Consider the following 21,121-nt stretch of genomic DNA (forward strand, 5'->3'; position numbering starts at 1 on the left):
ATACAATGGGCAGAGTCCCCCTCTCTGAGCCATAAGCTCCATGTTCAAGAACTACTCCAGGACTTGAAGGCCAAAGAAGGTGCATTTATATCATGGTCAAACAGGTTGAGTATTAAATTTGTAAATCCTTCCAATATATAGTAGTTGAGAAGACCAGGAGCAATTTCTGGTCAGTCATGTGATGGAAAGGAAGTTAGAGCTCCTGCCATCACTATCACTATCTATATATAGGTCTGGACCATAAGATGCGTGTAAAAACACACATTGCCCCAACAGCAGGGGGCAGGTTGGTTTAGTTGGCTGAGTGGCTAGTCTGGATCAGATTGATGCCAATAGCACAGGATTTAATTTGGGATGGATTTGGGATCTACCTCTGTGCTCTAACTTTGGAGGTGGCCATGGTGATGTGGCTCAAACCTTCCTTCAGACAGAGAATTGAGAAATACAAGCTGTTAATTTATGTCCAATACCTATTTCACCTACATGACCTCCTGTATACATTAACTCGAATACATTATCAACTTTGCTTAGTTTTTCACTCCTCCTCACTATTTTATGGTTCATTTTCCATAATCATCTTCAGTTGTTTAAGGAAAAGTCCTAAGGTGTGTGAAATACAAGACCTAGGTATAACTGGGTACTAGGTGATTTATTCTATTACAGGAATTCCCCACTTAGACAATACAGATGGCTGCCATTTCTTTTATTTTTAAAAATTATTTTTCAAATTTTTCATTTTTCTCCTGAAGGATTTGATTCCTGTTAGATATATTTCCAGGGTCTTTTAAATTTCTTCTGGCTTGCTCCTCAAAACACATTCAAATGGTTTATTAACATACAGGTATAATTATTCAGCAGCAACATGGAGGCACTCAGTGAATTGTCCCTAATATGCAAGAAAGTTTTCATCTTCACCATCTAGCTGGTAGTCTGGTGGAGAGATTACACATGCTTGATAGGATCTGCCTTATCATTCTAGATTACAAGCTTTCACCACCCAACTAATAAAAATGTATACAAAGCTCGAGTCTCCACAAGAAACTCCTTTCTCTCTGTGTAGGGGCCTTCCCAGATGATGTGTCTGTCACCAGGAATGTACAGGATATTGGGACATCACATGACCATACAGAGGTCAGCACAGGTATAGCGCAAGAAATCAGAAGGAGGAAGGGAGGGAGGCACCTGGTAAAGCACAGCATAAGTGAGGAGCAGCAAGTCTAAGCTGCTATTGGATTTGTTTTTCTTAAAGGTCCGGCATTGCCTACACATTGATGGATGAAAGTCTATGTGACAAGGGAATATTACAATGGGACTTAATGGTTATATTTGTGGCAGAAATTAGGTCCTCTATGTGCTCCTAATGCAAACTAGTTCATTCTAGGAGTGTTATTGTGTATGAATAAACCTCTTGCACCAAAAGTCCTTTTCTCCATCACAAAAAGATCTTAAGGTGGTGATTAAGTTAGTATTCATTACTGGTACAATGATTTGTCAGCATCAATGAAAATTATTAGCATGGTAATAAAAGCAAGAATTATTTTTGAACTCTTCATCTTTAATTGGTTAACTTATAGTGTTATCTCTTTCCTGTTCCCTAGCAGACTGCTACCTGAAATTACGTGCAATTTTATCCTGCATGGTAGCTGTCTTGGAATAGTACTTTTCCTCCATTTCATGGAGAGCTGACTGGACTTTTAGAAGCTCCAAATTCTTTTCTCCTAGCTCTGTCTCAAGCATCTTCTCTTGTTCTGCCCTTTGTTCAATCTGGAAACAAAATTTAAACAAATAACATTGAAGTTCGACACCATCCAGGACAAAGCAGTCCATTTGATTGGCACCCATTTCACAAACATTCACTCCCTCAGCCACCAAAGAACAGTGTGTACAATCTACAAGATGCAGTACAGGAATTCACCCTTGCAAATCCACGACTGCTACCACTGAGATGGACAAGGGCAACAGACACATGGGAGCACCACCACTACTTCAAGTCACTTCCCATTCTGACTTGGAAATGTATCAATATTCTGTCACTGAGTCAATGTTCAACTTCCCTCCTGTCAGCACTCTGAATGCATCTACATCATATTGATTGCAGCAGTTCAAGAAGGCAGCTTACCGCCATCTTTTCAAGGACAATTAAGGATGGGCAATAAAAGCTGGCCTAGCTAGTGACACCCACATTCCCATAAGTTAATTTAAAAAAAAGTTAGCATGGTTTCAATTTCCAAACTAAATCAAGTTTTCAGCATTCATTTAAAACCATTTTTACTAAAATTCGAATGTTATTGTTTAACTTATAAATTAACACCCAATCAGATTGCTTAGAATGAGGTGCAACCTTTATATGACCATATGCCATGTTGCGCCAGTTAGTATGCAGAAAAACACTGATTTATTAACTTTAGGAGTGGCCTTAAAATCTAGGTGTATGGGGATGGAGAAATCAGGAACTGCCAGTAATCAAAGAATGAAGCACTTCTTGAGGAGACTCTTGGGGTCCAGGAGCTTTAGAGAAGGGGTGCAAGTACATTTGAAATGTTACTAGAATCTGAGATCACTGGGATAAATTTTTGATCTGGAAACATTGGAGACAGACATCTTGGGGTTACATAGAATTACAAGAATTAGGGGCAGCACTGTGATTAGCATTGCTGTCACATAGCTCCAAGGACCTGGGTTCGATTCCTGCTTGGGTCACTGTCTGAGTGGAGTTTGCACATTCTCCCTGGGTTTCCTCCGGATGCTCCAGTTTCCTCCCACAATCCAAAGATGTGAGAGTTAGGTGCATTGACCATGCTAAATTTTTCATTGATGTCCCAGGATGCGTACATTAGAGGGATTGGAGGGGTAAATATTTGGAGTTATGGGGATAAGACCTAGACTGGATTGTTGTTGGTGCAGACTAAATGGGCTGAACGGCCTCCTCCTGCATTATAGGGTTTCTATGATCCTCCAGACAACACTGACATAGGCTGCTGGACCCAACTGGTGTAGGCTGGTGTTTATACCTCAGAAGAGTTTCCATCTACTCGAAGTTTCTATTCCTACCCCAAGTATCAATGGATTGCTGGTAATATTTGGGAGTTGGAGTCTGGCTGTCTTGAGAGATGGGGGAAGTCAGGGAATGGGCCCCATTCAATGCCAGTTTACCCCCTGTGAATCAGCTGCTTCTCCACATTCTCTTTTGGAATGTTTTGTAACTCTAGTCAGTTCTCCTGTCATTAAATGTTTATTGTTTTAAGGTTCTGCCTAAAATCATCAACTGTACTATTACTGTATTTTCTTCATAATGAAAATCTATTTTATTTCAGCCACACTGCCTGTTCAACCACAATGCTGAAAGATATGAATGAGTTCTGCAGGTACCAAACGGGCACCCTGTCAGCAGGTTGAGAGAGGCTGATTCCTATGAATATGATTGACAGGTCTGCCTGGGTTCAAGTTGGTATTGGAAATACTGATCTCAGGGTTCCTTCAAATGATCAGGCTAGGGGCCAGAGTGTTCTCGTGGGGACAGGAGGAACAGAAGTGGCTCCATACATTTAAAAGTAAAATATTTCTAGACCTGCTTTGAAGGTCTTTAAGGGTCATTGGTTATGCTAGCCTCAGAATTGCAATAGGATCCCAGAATCGGTGTAAAAATACTGATTTGTTTTCTTAAGCAGTCCACTGGGGAAACAGGCAGGCATACTGTTTGTCCATATAGAGGAACTTTCAGCTGTACTCAAATGCCAAGTCACTTAATTTGAACCATCAATGACTTATTAAACACAGACAACTGATGGATATACTGAATTTACCTGTTGTTTTATAATTGTAACTTTATGCTCATTATTCTTTCGTTTACTGAGCTGTCGTTCCAGTTCCTGCTTGCTCTGCAGTAATTCCATTTCTTTGTATGAGAACCCTGTATCTGTGATCTCCTTCATCCTCTTGAGCTGCATTATCTCTTCCACGAGTGACTGCTTTTCCTTCAAATGTGAATCTGCAGTTTGTAAATAAATTATATTCTGAAATACTGCCGAGGGCACAGATTCATATGAGAACTTTCTGAAATAAAATTAAAACCATTTTAATACATCTTTGTAAATCACTTCTGGTAATAAAGGGCAGGCAGGTCTGTCATGCATCGTAAATTGCAGTCCAAAGTACGCGGTAACCTGATGAAAATTATTCTCCATCCTGATTCAGCACAATAATAACATGCATTTAAATAGCGCCTTTAACATTCCAAGGTGCTTTACCCGGCTCTATCTCACAATCACCTCTGATGCCTCCACAAACAGATTTTTCAGTGTTTTTTTGAAATTCAGTTTTGGTTTAGCAGAAATTTCCTCCATCCAGACTTTGAAAGACTGAAGCTACTGGGCTGAGTTTTAATATTTGGATGTGCTGGGTGACGTTAGCAGTAGGTCAGGAACCCAAAAGCTCATGGAGTATGTGTTCCACAGTGCTTTAACTGAACGAAGGTATTAGCATCCTGGTCCTGGGTTGCCTGACAAATTGGAGTGGGTGGGCTGGAGTATGATTAAAACCTGCACTTGATTGTTGAAGCTTTAGAATTTAAAGGGGCTCTGGTGTAGGGACAGAATACATACATCCTACAATTGCTAACAGAGACAGACCCTTGAGCGATTTCAGCAGCATTCCTCGAGAACATGTTGTCAGCTCCCAGGGACTAGAATTTTTTTTGAGTGAAAAGAGAAAGAGCACTGCCTCTGAAGCTAAACAGGAGTGGCTAGAAGTGGCTGAGGTGAGAAGGAGTGTAGTCCCTTACTCAGATACAAAGGGGTTCAATTATCTCATCAGGATAAATGATGTACTATATTCAAACACCAACTCCCTTACTTAGATTTTCTCAGCCTTCTTTTGCAGAGCACTCCTAAGATGTATGTATCTCGCAGACCCACCCCATTCCTCTCTCCAACATATCTCAATCTGAACAGCCAGCACTTATACTCACCCTAATTTTATTGCAATCTCATACCCATCCCTCAAAGTCATCCTCTGCAATTATTGTCCTTCCAACCTCTCAAATATTCCATTTTGCACACTTGTAACTCTTCTTACAGAAGAGAACGCAAATCATTTGAGAAAGGCAGAGAACCAGGGGCTGCAGGGCTGGGGGAAGCAGTTTTCAGATTGATGTGCAGCAACAATGCACTGGAGTCTTCACGTACATAGTCACTGGTAATGGAGAGTATTATGGGCCATTGGTGTTGAAAAGTGTCTGCTATTATCAAGAAGTTTAAGGCTTTTTCTTTTTAAATCTGGACTACAGCTCCTTTCTAGTTGGATATATCTTCTTTTTACTTCAAACACTCCTGTTCTTTATCTTTATCTCAAGTTTGACTTCTCTTGTTCCTGAAGGCTACTCTCTCCATGTTAGTTTCCATTTCTTTTCAAACCTCTGGACTCGCTGGCTACACTGGGTTCTTTACTTCATCTGCCCCTACCTGATCTGTCATTACTCTGAGCAACTCTATTCACCCAGAACAGGCACTCGGGCACGTATCCCTCTTTTCCAAAACTGCAATTAAATCAGGTACTCACAGATAGACTGTGCCATCCAATTGATCCAGCTAGTCACTAATATGTCATGTAGTGGCACTTGTGTCATTGTCAAGAGATTTCAGGTTTGTTAAAAACAAGAAGATATTTATTAATAAAGAGAAACTTGGTACAGGGGTTTGGTGCCTTAGGCAGCCTTTTAATTCCAGATTTTTATTGAATTCAATTTTCACTATCTGCCATGGCAGGATCTGAATCAAAGTCTCCAGATCATCCCTTGGATCTTTGGATTGCTGGTCCATTGACAATACCACTGTGCCACTGCCTCCAGCATCCATTGTACTTTGCTTTTATTATCAAATTTACCAAGCGGAATTGTGATTTGGTAGAAATAGACTGGAAGCAGCTATTTGAGAGTAGTCTTCCCAGCTATTCCAGTCTTTGCATGCTTACAACGTGGCTTCCAAATGCAATCTGCCCAAGACATTACTCCACCTTCTGGGGTGATCACTCACTCCCAGGTCCCAATGGTCCTTCAAGTTAGGTGATCCTCTTCTGTTGTACTGTCTTAAAGAGAGGCACCACAGTCACTCCAGAAAGCTGAGGGCTTTAGACCACATGCAACACAGCACTCACCTAAGTTGACTTCACACCACTGTCACTGAACATATGAACAAGGATCAGGAGTAGAGCATTCAGCCTCTGGAACCTACACTGTACTTTTATAAGATAATGGCTGATCAGCACAGCAGTTAAGCTGATTGGCTTCAGTCTATCCCTTTCTCCCTTTTTAAAAACAATACAACTTCAGTAGTTCTTCAGTCCTCAAGCACCATGCCTATAGGCAGGGAGAATTGGAAAATAATGGTCAGATCCTCCACTATTTCCTTCATTGCTTCTCTTAGCAAACTGCGGTACATTTCACCATGGCCTCCTGATTTTACTGATTTTCAAAAAACCCTTAATATTTTCTATCTCACTATATTTATTTTACCCAATGTTTCACTCTCCTCCTTAAATGCAACATCTAAACTGTCCTCCTCTTTTCTGAAGAGGGGAAGAAGTATTCATTAGGAGTCATTTATCCACAAACTGCTTACCTTTTTGGTTTTCTTAATTTTATTTGTCAATATTTTTCCTGCCCTCCCTTTGTTTTTCCAATTCCATTTTTAATTTTACCACTGCACTTTAAGTTTATTTATTAGTCACAAGTAAGGCTTACATTCACACTGCAGTGAGTTTACTATGAAATTCCCCCAGCTGCCATACTCCAGCACCTGTTCAGGTCAATGCACCTGACCAGCACATCTTTCAAACTACGGGAGGAAACCAGAGCAGCCAGAGGAAACTCAGCAGACATAGGTAGAACGTGCAAACTCCACACAAACAGTGAGCCAAGCTGGAAATCAAACCTGGATCCCTGGTGCTGTGAGGCAGCAGTACTAACCACTGTGTCTATCATCCTTCTGGATTTCTTGAGTGTTGAGCTCTCAGTCCCTGACCTAAGCTTTCTTTATTTTTGCCATTTCCTACCCTGTGTGCTCTTTGATATTGGAGTTGCAGCAATGTTTCAGACCCCAAGTGTGAGAACCTATAGGTTCTTAACCCTCTTTACCCACTTGATGATATCCTCCCTGTTGCTCTGACACTGATTTACTCTCAACTAGCTGTTTCCAGTCTAATTTTACCAAATCACAATTCAGTTTAGTAAATTTGACAGTAAAAATACTTTGGATGCTGGAGGCTGTGGCATTGTGGTATTGTCAATGGACTAGTAATCAAAAGATCCAGGGCAAGATCTGGGGATCTGGGTTCAAATCCTGTGATGGCAGATAGTGAAAATGGGATTCAATAAAAATCCAGAATTAAAAGTCTAATGAAGACCATGAAACCATTGTCAATTGTCATAAAAACCCACCATATTTCCATCCATAAACCTATCAAGGATAGGTTTATGGATGGAAAGGGATTGGTTTAGGTTAGAGGGTCACTGTTTTTTAACTGGTCGGCGCAACATCGTGGGCCAAAGGGCCTGTTCTGCGCTGTAATGTTCTATGTTCTATGTTTCGCTAATATCTTTTAAGGAAGGAAATCTGTTATCCTTACCTGGCCTGGCTTACATGTAACTCCAGATCCACAGTAATGTGGTTGACTCTCAAATACCCTCTGAAATGGAGGGCAGTGAGGGACGGGCTATAAATGCTGGCCTGACCAACAATGTTCTTGTCCCATAAATTAATTCAAAAATTTGAAATTAAAACCGGAAATGCTGGATAACCATTTCTGTGGAGGAGTCATATTAGACTTCTTTCTTCACTAATGCCACCAGACCTGTTGAGTTTTTCCAGCATTTTGTTTTTATTTTAGAACTTTTATTCTTCTCTATGTGCTTAACTGAATTATTATTGTTACCACCAAAATGATTGCCCATGAAAATTCCTTCCACCCTTTAATTCACTAAAGTTAAACCTTGTTGGGTTTCCTAAATACTGGTTAAAAAATCTTCTCCCAAATGTATTTCAAGAATTCTGCCCTCTACAGCTTTCATTGATTTTATCCCAGTTAATATTTGGGTAGTTGAAATCCCCGACCATTATTATGCCCTATAGTTTTTGCACTTCTCAGAATGTATTTGTTTTTCTATTTGCTGACTTCTGTATTCTCCCAGCACCATGCTTGTCTCTTTTGTGTTCCTCATATCAACTCATACGGCCCATTTGATAAACTTTCTAGCATGTCATCCCTCTTCACAGTTGTGAGCTCCTCCAGACTCACAACCTATCAAGGTATCTGCGCTCATCTAATTCTGGAGAATCTGCAATTTTAATTGTTCCACCATTTGGTGATATTGCCTTCAGCTAGGCCCCAAATTCTGAAATTCTCTCCCTAAAACTCTTTGTTTCTCTACTTCTCTTCTAAGAGGCTCCCTAATCCTACCTCTTCGGTCAAGTTTCTGGCTAAATGCTCTAATATTGCCTTATCTGGCTCAATGTCAAATGTTACTTTATAATGTTCCTGTGAAGTGCCTTTGGACATTTTAATACATTAACAGTGCTATATTATTACAAATTGTTTTTGTGATTTTCTTATTTAAACCCTGAAAACAGGAATGTTGAGCTGCCCTTCCTGACCTTCTTTGTGCCATGTTTCAGTTACAGCTATAAGATCATTCTTCTATCTGTCTATCTGTGCCTTTAGTTCCTCTGCCTTATTCAGCCTTGAGCTGAATTATATGAAGCTCCAGGTTTCCTGCAAACACATGAAAGGAACACCAGCTGCTGCATAGCTATTTAATGACCAATTGGCCATTAATAGGATGAAGACAAAATTTTCACAAATTTCCAGGAACAGGAAGTTTCACCTCAGAGAGCTGTTGGCCAGAGGCCAATAGTTCTCCAACATTCTCCAATATAGAAGTATGCATCATTGGATCTGGATTTGGACCAATGTTTCGGTATTTCTTTGGGTGCCAAATTTGGCAGTTTCTGGTGAGGAGGTCAGGAGTTGAGAATTTTAGAGGCCAGTGGGGAGAGGGCAAACTCTGGTGAGGTAATTCCTTAGGAGGGGTCCTCTGCTTTAGTGCAGGAGGCCAATATTGAAGGGCCCACCAGCAGCCCACACAGGAAAACATGCTGGGTTGGGCACTGGTATGGAGCTTTCCCCGGAGGTGGTCGGATAAGGCCATTGTGGCCATTAAATGGGCCTCAGCTGGCTCACTGGCAGATGGGCAACACAATACCACATACCGCTTATATAACTGCAATGAGGGCAGGGATGGGTGGGCAAGCAGTGGTGAGGCTACCTACCGGATTTAACAAGCCTTCTCGCTGCCTTCAAACTCACTGACAGGACTGTATTATATACAGCCTGTTGCACTGAAGTAGATGCCATTCATCACCTTGTCTAATCTTCAACCTTGATTTCCTCTGCCTTCAATACTCCCTTACTGAATTTCTGAACTATTATCTTCAGCTTTGCTTCCCTGTTCTGAATTCATACTCATTCTCATCCCTCTGCCATGCGAGTTTAAATCCTTCCCAACAACAGCAAACATATTCACATGGGATAACAGTTCTTCCCTGGCCCATTTCACCAACCACCCTTTCATTTGCACTATTCTCATGTTTCTGTACGTGCTGGCACGTGGTGTCTAGACTAATCCAGAAATTGCTACAGTTGAGTTCCTGCTTTTTAATTTATGTTTCAGCTTGCTAATAATCATTGTGCAGGAGTTAATCCCTCTTTCCATCTCATCTTACTGACCATTACCTCTGGCTGATCATTCAATCCCCTCAAGTGACCTTATACAAATCAGTGATTACCTTGATCCTGACACCAAGAAGAAAACATACTAATCTGGAATCAGGTCTCTAACTGCAGATATACTTGTCTGCTCCTCTCAGTGTAGAATCCTCTATCACAACAATGTTTCTATCCTTCTTCCTATTCTGCTGCAAAATCATTTTTGGACTTGGCTTTGGATGTTTTCCCCAGGGGGAACCATCACTTTCAAATTATTCAGAACCGAATATTTGTTGGACAGCAAGATGCAGTCAAAGGATCCTTGCATGATCTGTTCAGTCCTCCTTGTCTATCTAGTAGTTGTACATTCTCGCTCTGTGCACTCTTAAGCCGCTGGGTAACCACCTTCAGAAAAATTCTATCCATGTGGCCTTGCTGATGTACCACAGTGATGTCTGCTAATACTCAGGCTTCAAAATATGGAGCCCAGGGTCCTCCATCTGATGACACCATCTGCAGATGTAGTTGTCCCGGATACAATAAGCATCCTGGAGTTCTCATGTGGAATAGGATGCACATTTGACAGGTCTGAGATGGTCTGCGATATCTCAGGGTTTTCAACTATTGTCTAAATCTCCAGAAATATAAAACCTTAGTTAAGTCTGGTTTGATTATTCCAGATTTTTATCTTCCATTCTTACTTCAATACTTAACCTTGATCACGATTTTTCTTTCCTCAGGTTCTGCCTCTCCTTCTTCTCGATACAGATTCGAATGTCATCCCTCCAATTTATTCTAATATTTGAGTTGCTTTCAACTCCTGTTCCTCATGATTTCATGCCTGCTCCACTGCCACACTTAATATCTCATTCTACTTTTGCTCAGCAGCTGCTTCTGTTCATCTTAGGACTCCTCTGCTACTGTGCTTCATATCTCCCTGTGCTATCATTCCTCCTGGCCCCTGGGCTCCTCCTTCATTGTTCTTAGAACTTGCTTCATTAGTGCTTAATATCCACTCCTCCTTACGTGATCAGAGTTAGATTTTGCTTTATAACGCTCTATGAACCATCTTGTGATGAATCTCAATTAAAGGCACTATATAAATACCAACTTGTTGGTATTGTAAACAAATCAACTTTCATAAAGCAAAAATACAAAACTGCATGTTAATGACAAGTTATACATAGAATATTTATGTGAAAAATAAATTTCAGTTCGTGCACTACGTGCCAATCACAGAACTTGCCATCTGAGAGATTAAGTTGTTTGCCAAGCCTCTCTTTTTCAGTCTGCAACATGTTTAAATGGGCTTCTTTTCTTTTCAGTTCTAAGTGTAGACCATCAACTTGAGATTGCATCTCCTGCGCAATGACAAACATATTGATTAAAGCCTTGAGGAAAAGAACTGTGCTGACCAATGAAACACTTTTGTACTTTTCCCCAATGTTTGCATCAACAGCCTTTACTAATTTGTATTTACAAAAGCTCATTTCACAATCCCAATCCCTATACCTTTAAAATACTTCACAGCTTTTGAACTATTTTAAAGATACAGGTGTGAATAATATGGGGGGAGAAGGCGGTTGGGGGCAGATGACATGCTGCCACAGGAAACAATGTTGGCATGGAGCCAACACGCATCACAGCCCTAAAGCGTCACGGACTGATGAAGACCGAGTGGAACTCCCGCCCCTCACTGTGATTGACCTGCAACACCATCAGTCCCAGCAGCGCCAAGGAGTGTTAATGGCCGCTATCGGAACTACAAGAGAAGTAAGGACCCCAAAGCCCTGTGTCCTCGGAGGAGCTAAGTCTGGGGTATTGGGCTGGGAGGGTTTGTGCCGGTTAGGGAGTGGGACAGTGAGGCAGTTGGGGGAGGTTGTAGGAAGGAGGGTTTCAACCTGGGGAATGGGGTTGGTGGAGGAATCCCATGATTGGCAAAGGGCAGCCCCGAAGAGTCATAGAAACTAGAAGGAGTAGGCCGTTCGGCCCTTCAACCCTGCTCCACCATTCATCTTGATCGTGGTTAATCATCAAATTCAATATCCCAATCCTCTCTTTCCTCCCATATCCCTTGATCCCTTTAGCCCAAGATCTATGTCTAACTTCTTCTTGAAATCAGACAATGTTTTGGCCCCCAACTACATTCTGTGATAGTGAATTCCACACATTCACCACCACCTGGGTGAAGAAATTTCTCCTCACCTCAATTCTAAAAAGGTTTACCTCTTATCCTCAAACTATGACCCCTAGTTCTGGACTTCCCCACCACTGGGAACATTCTTTCTGAATCTACCCTGTCTAACCCTGTTAGAATTTTATAACTCCTTCCTTCCTTCCCACACTTTAAGCATTTGAGGTAAAAAAAATCCAGCTTCCCACTCTTCCCTTGCTGCCCTAGCCAAACCTTTAATGCCATGGGCAATGTATTATCAGGGTAAATTGACTTGATTAGAAGCCAAATTGACCCTTAATTGTTCATTGTTGTGGATGCACCAAGGCATTAGTGGTAGGGTTAGGAACATAAAGAAATATTAGGAGCACAGTGGTGGTGCAGTATTCACCACATGCATATGCACTCACCAGTGTAAATAGAACTTTATCCAATTCACATCTCCTCTTGTGTATGACTCCACTGTACGCCGAGTTCTATTGGTGCTCGGTCAGATGTCACACTATGTTCCTTCCACTCACTTATTGCAGATTTTGCATCGCGTGTGTCTGGTCGATGTTGTGTGAATCCCATCAGCACAGTGTGCATCCCTTCTCAGTTGAGTACCGACATCAGTGATGTCTCATCCTCAATGAAAAGTATGCTTGTGCAAGGCATCTGTTGACACGCATTGCAGGTTCATTCCTAGCTGCATAATTTGGAGGCTCATATAACTTTTCTGCATTCTGGAAAGTGAAGGTGTTGCTTAGAAGGGCAGTTGTAGATGAGAAGGGTACTTTTTCCTTGAACTCCATGCTCTCTGTAATGTGAGAGTTTGCAATTTATAAAACCATGCTAAGTTATGTGCACTCCTGGCAGCCTTGTGCAATGTAGCTCTAGGTTATGGGAAACAATCCTTTATTTGTTTTGGTAAGGGAGGTCATGATTCCTGTCCGGAACCACAGATGGAGGCATTATTATCATTCAGTAAGCTGCTGAGGAACTCCTGATATTTGAATTGCTATCATCAACACTGCCCCCTACTGCACCACTGGCATCTTTAGAGGTGGAATCTGGCAATTTATGAGTTTGGAACTGACTTTCAACCTTTCCAGCTCATTTTGCCAAGAGTTATGGCAGGCTTGAGGCCAAGACATTGTCTAATTTCAAGAAGAAATTAGATATAACTCTTGAGGCTAAAGGGATATGGTGGGGGAAGGGGGGGCTGGATATTGAGTTCAATGATCAGCCTTGATCAAGATGAATGGTGGAGCATACAGCTAGCCTACTCCTGCTTTGTGTTTCTATTTCAAAAGCCTGCAGACCCTAAGGAGTAGGTAGGTTCACAATGCTGTTAGGAAGGGAAAAGCAGGATTTTGACCCAGTGACAGTAAATATCTCAGTACTTTGAAAAAGGGATAATAGTTCTTTGCTGGGCTCATTATAGCACCCCTATAGCATCCAGCCAATTTAGCACAGAAACTGGATCAAATTTAGCATGTCTTTGCCTGTGTAGATAAACTTATTGAGCCATTTATGAGGCCCAGAGTTGGGATGGGGTGGGAGATGGGTGTCTGGCCTGACATATTTCTATCAAAGTAGAGGTCAGTTTTACCCTCTTCTCTCCAGACACCTCTTATATGGCCACATTTGAATTTGGGTTAAGCAGCAGCAATTGAAATAATTTGATTACTTTCTATAAAAAAAGTTAATTGTTACCTGTAGTTTCTGTGACATTCTCTCTGCTTCCAATTCCACTTTTGGTTGAAGCATGATGGATTTTTTTGTTTGATCACGAGTATATTTTGGTTAAGATATTAAGAGCAAAAAAAATTACTAAAAACTTGAGCGCACCATTGAGAGATTTCTGATATTAGATAAAATATTCCCAGTCACTCAATTATCAAACAGGGAGGCAACTTACAATGAATATGGCCATGCCCTGACCATGAACTGTGTCCAAGTTGTGTGGTATTTTACAATTTTGTGCTTGTTCAGAGACCAGTGCTGTCCAGCTCTCAATATTTCACCAGCTGAATTTCTTTAGTTTATCCAAAATGGCACATGAAAGCCTGATGGTGACAGGCTCACACTAAATACAGCCAGGTTATTGATGTATACTAACACTGGCAATGCCAGGCATGCTTAGATGATTACAGTGTCCTTCTACCATCAGGACTGGCTTGTCAAGACTCACCTATCATTCCCTAAATCTAATCATTCCATGGCTATGGTCAAAAATCGTCTGAAATTTGCATAATAAAAGCAGTTTGGAGGAGAGTCAAGTCAGGGACATGAGCTAAAGCTACTGAGGCACTTTCCAATCTATAAGTAAATGTGCATGCCACAAGATTACTTTTGTATAAATGCATAATGACTGAACAATCTTGGTATAGAAAGGATATAGAAAGTTGGCTTCAAGTTCCAGATAATAGATCTGTTGCTGGAGATTTTTTATAAACTCCGTTTCAACACGAGCCAAATGGTTTCCAGCTGAACTACAGGAGGAAAGGAAGGAACTTGTGTAACAACAGAATTATGCTAACACAATCTACGGAAAACAGACAGTATCATTTTGAGGAAGAAAGAATAGCAGTTTCAATACTCTATTTCACCCTCGAAATACAATAAATGCAAATAAGCCAGCCTGTAGAGTAAGTCCTTACTTAACATTGCCTGATTTTTAAGTTGTTTGTTTTAACATTGATACATTACCTGTAATGCCGCTGAGTGACGCAAGGTTGACTTTAACGTTGCTTTCCATGAGATCCAATTGGTGCCATTTTGGAGCAATTTCGCCCCGCTCCGACCTTCAGGTTGTGGCTTCCACTTCCCGACTTGTGGCCTTTCTCCTTCCCCCTCCCAGAGTTGTGACCTCTCCCTTCCTCACTCCAAGTTGTGGCCTTCCTCCTTTCTGACCTCAGAGCTGCAGCCTCCCCGATTCACCCAATGGCCAAACCTCCCACTCCCTGACACCCTCTTTCATTACATCCCTCTTTTGGGCCTGTATTCCCATTTGAAGCAGCATTAAAAAAAAACATGATTGTAGGAGCCCCAGCACGGCATTTTTGCACCACTGAGACTGGCACCTCCACAACATCGGAGCTCTGGCTTTGGATCAGATCTGGATCTTCAAATGGGAATGCAGGCACAGGAAAGGGAAATAAGAAAGAGTAAGTCAGGGTGTGGGAGAATCAGCAGAGGGTGGGTCAGGAAGAGGCTGCAGTGCTGAGGTTGGAGAGGAGGGGTAGGCTACAGTTGGAGGGATAGAATCTGTAGCCACTAGGAGAAGAGGAGGTTTGAGAAGCAGGATCCATAGCAAGCTGGAGGTACTCTAAGTAGGAAGTTACATTTTTCTTTTATATTTTTAATCTTACTTAATTTTAAAAGTGACTTCATTTATCAATGTTGGAATTTAGCAATGTAAAATATTTCCACTTAGATGGTATAACATTTTAATCTGATAAAGTTCTTACAGGACCTAACAAGAGTTTTAATATTGATTCCTATATGGATTAATGTTGCACTTAAAGTTATGACTCACACTTTTGCAATACTGTCCATGATGAGTTATCTAGTCTGTCTCACAAAAGGTAGTCACTGAGCACCCCTATTACAAGGTTTCAAAAAGCACTTAGCAAAACAGCAGGCTTTTTTTTTGTAATCTTACTGGAACTCTTTGGGAAAAGTGCTCATGTTGAGTAGCAGTTAGCTCCTTTTCAGCTGAGCCTAAGAAAGCAGAACAGCAACAAAAGACAAGTTAGAAATAGGACTGTTTAGCCACAATTACACAGTGTTAGCTCTGTTCACAACTCTTTCAATAATAATGAATTGCTCATAGCTGCTTCTACCAACACTTGAATAATTTTCATCTTTGAACTGACAAATAGCAGGTAAAACTCATGATACTGAAAGTGCTGGGCAATAACTACTCCAAAGAGGAAGAGCAGCCATTAACATCTGATTTTGAACAGCACCTCATATAACAACAATGCCTTTGGGTACCTTCAATCAGTGCTAACCACTGTGCCACCGTGCTGCCTATGGTGGCACAGTGGTTAGCACTGCTGCCACACAGCGCCAGAGACCCGGGTTCGATTCCCAGCTTGGGTCAGTGCCTGTGTGGAGTTTACACATTCTCCCCGTGTCTGTGTGGGTTTCCTCTGGGTGCTTCAGTTTCCTCCCACAGTCCAAGGATGTGCGGGTTAGGTGGATTGGCCATGCTAAATTGTCCCTTAATGTCAGGGGGAACTAGCTAGGGTAAATGCATGGGGTTATGGGGATAGGGACTAGGTAGGATTGTGGTTGGTGCAGACTCAATGGGCCGAATGGCCTCCTTCTGCATTGGAGGATTCTATGAAGATACTGAACTAATTTTACACAATCCCTGAAATGGACAGAGAAGTGCCTGGGGAACAAAAATAAAACTAGTGACAGAATTTTACAGCCCTCTGCAGGTTTGCAGGTAGAGGGAAGGAGGCGTGCCTGTAAAATCCCATCATCTTTCCACCTGACCCTAATGTGCCTGCAATTTTAAGAGGGATGGGATGGGGTGGGATGGGGGGCGGTAGATGAGGCCTGAGGCATTCCACCCACCCTCATCCCAGTTGAGGTCCTTAAAGGTCTCTTGATGCATGCTCCAATATTTCTGCTGGTCGGAGCTCAGGGACAAGAGAAAGCATGGCAGATCACCCATCTCACATCTTGGGTGGGAAAGGTGGATGGGGAAGAGAGAAGGGGTTCTTCCATCACTGGCCTCCTTTCTAGAACAGGTGCCAAATTGGCTGTGGTGGGTGGGGGAATCAATACTGAGAAGAACCTCAATAAATTACAGGAGGACATGAATAAACTTGCAGAATGGGCAAATCATTGGTAAATGGTTAATGGAGTTCAATAATGATAAATGTGACGTAGTACAATTTGTAGGAAAGGATTACTTTAAAGGTGCAAGTCTAGGTGGGGTAGAGGAAGTCCAAGTATGATATTTATCACTAAAAATTACACCACAGGTTAGAATGGCTACTAAAAGAAAGTAAACCAAAGATCAGGCCTTATTTTGAGAAGGATATAAATGAAAAGAGAGTTGATTGAGGTTCAGCTGGTCTGAAGGATGTTTTGATGTGCAAATTAGCTCCACAGCAAGGTGAACATTTTTACTTAAGTGAAATGGAGAGCAAAAGAATACAGAATCAACAATGGTAAAACTACATATAGATAGGCATTCAAAGTGGAGACATAAGAATATATGTCACTCTTACATACTATAAAGTATGATTTTTGAGGTGGGTTGTTTGAATAGGATAAGATCAAAAGGGATAAACAAGACATCAGTGGTGGCATTAATTTGGAACTGCAGAGAGAAGCACAGCTGGTGAGCAACAAAGATCATACTCTCACCCAGCTGTATGTGGTAACTATTTGCTGGATTTGGCTCAAAGTTAAACTTTATGAGGTGTTGTTTTATGTAAAGGGATGTTCTTGGAGTTTAAGAATGTGGATAGAATTGGAATGGGGTTCATTCAATGTAAATGTGTATGTAGCCGTTACTATAGTTAACTGTATTTTGTGGCCTTTCTTGTTGCATGTTTTACAGTTTAATAAACATTCTTTTCTTTGAATGATTACAACAAGACTAAACCTTTACTCACTGGCTTGCAGATCTTTCCTCACATTGTACCAAATTGCAAAATACACATTTAAGGACCACCATTCCAAGTTACCTTCTAGGTTTGGGATACTTCACATCTAACATCAGTAGAGTTTTTAACACCTCTTCTGGGGAGGAGCATAACTAGAGGCCAACAGTATAAAATTCTCATCAAAATTTCCAGCAGGGAATTAAGAACAAACTTCTTTAGTCAAAATATGGTGAGAATGTGGAATTACCTACCACAAGGAATTGTTTAACTTCGACACCATAAGCTGGCAAGTGCAGAGGAAGAAGGGAATAAGATGGTTACACTGAAACATTTAGATGAAGAAGGACGCAAGAAGGCTTGAGAGGAGCATAAACTCTGATATGGACTGGTTGTGTTGAATGTTCTGTCACTGTACCACATATCCAATGGAATTGTTTGTTATGCCTGCATGTTAACTTTCCATGATTCATGTACAAGTTCACTTAAATTCCTCTGAATACTACCGTTTGCCAGTCTCTCAACATTCAACAATTACTGCTCACCTTTTTTCCCCCTATCAAATTGAATAGCTTCACCTTTCTCATTATATTCCATCTGCCACATTTTTGTTCCTCCATTTAATCTGTCTATCTTTTTGCAGCATTTTGTCCACTTTACAGCTTACATTCCTCCTCACATGGAATCATCAACAAATTTGCATACATTTCACAATCCTCTTATCTAAATCATTGATATAGATTGTAAATAGCTGAAACCCAAGCACGAATTTTGAGGTATCTCACTTGTTACAGCCAGCGAACCAGAAACTGACGTTTATTCTTACTGTTTCCTGCCCATCAACCAATCCTCTACTGATACCAATATATTACCCAATAATTCCATTAACATTGCAATGCAATAACCTGCAGTGTGGCACCTTATTGATTGAAAGCTTTTCAAATACATCACATCCATGATTTTCCCTTATCCACTGTTACAACTCAAAAACTTTATACTATTTGGCTAACCACTTCCCTTTGTTATGATCAGCTGAGAAAGGTTCAAATGGATTCTTTCTTTTCTCTCTCTTCATTTGACTGCAACAAGTTTTTGTTAAACTGAATATGTTTGCCAATTCCAGGAGCATTTAACTGCTTAAGTGCTGTGACCATTCTTCTTGATATCTGCTCTAAGCAAGGGTGTTTCGTATGTGAAGTAGATTGTGGCATGTTTCCCCAAATCCTCTGCATGTGACGTGAGTTCACAATAACTCACTGTAATACTACCACAATACAGAGCTCCACTGGTGATTTCACCACTAATTTTTACATCAGGTATGCATATTCAGGATATCCAGCACTTAAACATGCAATTCGGCTAATTGGGCCAGACTGGTGTTTATGTTCCACCTCACACTTTCCAACATGAAGTTCGTTTCCCATTTACATGCTATTCTGCACGCTTATTGGCGTCTTCCCTATTCTGTCAATCCTCCTCCAATTTAGTCTTATCCGCAAGTTTTGAAACTGTTGTTTTGGGTTGTCAGTATTTTACTTGACACTGTTGGGCCGGTTGACAAGGTGATCCTCACAGTAACTCGGGCAGAAACGCTACGGTACTGATCTTCTGAAATATTTAAATAAGGAAGATTAATCTTAAACCAATAAATCAACAGTGGAACCAACTCTGTTTTAATTAGTGATAAAACATAAAGGATTGCAGTTTTATTAAAAGCTGATCTGCAAGAACAGATAAAAGCCTCCCATTGAATCGCCGCACTTGAGTCCCTCCGGTTGTTACAATGAATGTATCAATCACTCCTTCGCATTATATTTTTTAAAAAATAAAGCGGCAATACAAACCCGCAGGTTCTGCACTTGTCCTCGACTTCTAGTTTTCTCAGCGCTCCGTTACCAGGACGAAACCAAACATCCGTCTGACCCAGGAACTGATGCTATCGCACCCGTTCCTTCATAGTGCAGTTTCTTACTGAGTAACGTACGACTGAGACGCTACGTAACTGGGAGAAAATGCGGTCTCCTAGTCCTGTATCTCGTCTGTTTTCATTAAACGATTTCCCTGTTTTTTTCTTAGAATAGCTTCGTTAGCTCTGGTGTTGCAGAAAGGGCCTCGCAAGCTACAAGATTTTAGATAATATGCAAAGGGCTGGGGCTCAAATAAAACTCCCAATCTTCATTCTTTTAATTTTATATGCTTTTCCATATTTTCTAATTGCATCATTATCATTTTAAAGAATGTCACGTTTTCCCTTTCCTTTGTTGAAAGCGTTAACCATTTATTTCAGGTCCCCACGACCAGTGTCGCTGACAAGGTTCATGTTTTCGTAGTAATACACATGCTTTCCTACAGTACGGGCTATTTGGGGATGAGGGAGACTTTTATCAAAGTCAATCTTATTCCCCCACCCCGGGAAATCCTAGACTTCCCAGCATAATTGCGCAACGAGTTTGGAAGGAAGGTCAGAATTTGAGCCCATCACAGCCTGGGTGACACTTCCAATTTGAACTTTCCAGGCTCAGTACAATTTGTAGTATCTTGGATTAACTTTCTCCACATGTTTACCATCGCACATGTCCCTTATTAGATTCTATAAAGCCTTCAAATGACAAAGCATTTTTGTAAAGTGTCAGTAACACTTCCTTTTCTTTTGGTTAATTTCATTGCACTCTGCGACTCTGATGGGTGGTTAAAAAAATAAACTAGTCACTTTATAAACACGGAAGTTGAAGAAGCCTTTGTTCTATTTGCTGGCCGAGCCACAACCACCACAAGCTGTGAGCCTGTTCATGTTATATGAACTTGGTATATTTTCCATACACAATCGTTCCCATATTAGGGACAGGTCACGCGATTCTAATTTTGACAGTAGCCTAAACATTTTTTTCTCATTCTGTAGTCTTGCAATTGCCTCTCCATCTTCCAGTTTTAGATCATCAGCAAATCTAACCATCAAGTTTCAAATCAAATTCATTGATACATTGAAGCACTGAGTCTTAAGCCCTTACACAGACATGCACTTAAAAAGGATTCACGAAGAAGAAATGCGACTTGGGCAGCAGCACAAATCATGCGGCACAGCGGTTAGCACTGTTGCTTCACAGCGCCAAGGATTTTGTTCAATGCCAGCCTTGGGTCACTGTGTGGGTTTCCTCTGGGTGCCCTCTGGGTGCTCTGGTTTCTTTCTGCAGCCCAAAGACGTACGGGTTAGGTTGACTGCTGTGCTAAATTAACTCTAGTGTCAGGGGCTTTAGCAGGGTAAATATGAGGGGTTGTGGGAATAGGATCTGGGTGGGATTGTGTTTGGTGTAGACTCTATGGGCCAAATAGCCTCCTTCTGCACTGTTGGGATTCTATTCTATGATTACATTGGCTGCCTGTGATACTGAATTCCAACTAAATGGAACTAGAAAGATGTAAAAAAAAGTGTTCGATAGCTGTCACTCATTTTGCGCTAATCCCAAATCTTGTCCTGAACAGACATGTTAGTTATACATAAACATATATAAAAAAAATCAACATTTCCTTAAGCTGGAATATGAACCATTTTTTGAACATACTTTGATTTTTTTAATAA

The 21,121-nt window shown here is 41.1% G+C and overlaps 1 protein-coding gene across 1 annotated transcript in view; it reads right to left on the bottom strand.

Moving 5' to 3' along the window:
* Positions 1-14,712, bottom strand: part of LOC145345487 (uncharacterized) — a 35,247-nt gene extending 20,535 nt beyond the window's left edge. The window contains exons 1-6 of the mRNA XM_080193312.1: positions 14,624-14,712; positions 14,314-14,406; positions 13,628-13,706; positions 11,003-11,117; positions 3,804-3,988; positions 1,610-1,764 (exon numbers count right to left, since the gene is read on the bottom strand). Coding sequence (XP_080049438.1) covers positions 1,610-1,764; positions 3,804-3,988; positions 11,003-11,117; positions 13,628-13,681 — 509 coding nt within the window. The 5' untranslated portion in view covers positions 13,682-13,706; positions 14,314-14,406; positions 14,624-14,712. The remainder of the gene's footprint in view (positions 1-1,609; positions 1,765-3,803; positions 3,989-11,002; positions 11,118-13,627; positions 13,707-14,313; positions 14,407-14,623) is intronic.
* Positions 14,713-21,121: the final 6,409 nt, after the last annotated feature.

Source organism: Carcharhinus amblyrhynchos, chromosome 7 (assembly GCF_965287045.1).
Source record: "Carcharhinus amblyrhynchos chromosome 7, sCarAmb.v2.hapA, whole genome shotgun sequence".
In the NCBI taxonomy this organism is placed as follows: Eukaryota; Metazoa; Chordata; class Chondrichthyes; order Carcharhiniformes; family Carcharhinidae; genus Carcharhinus; species Carcharhinus amblyrhynchos.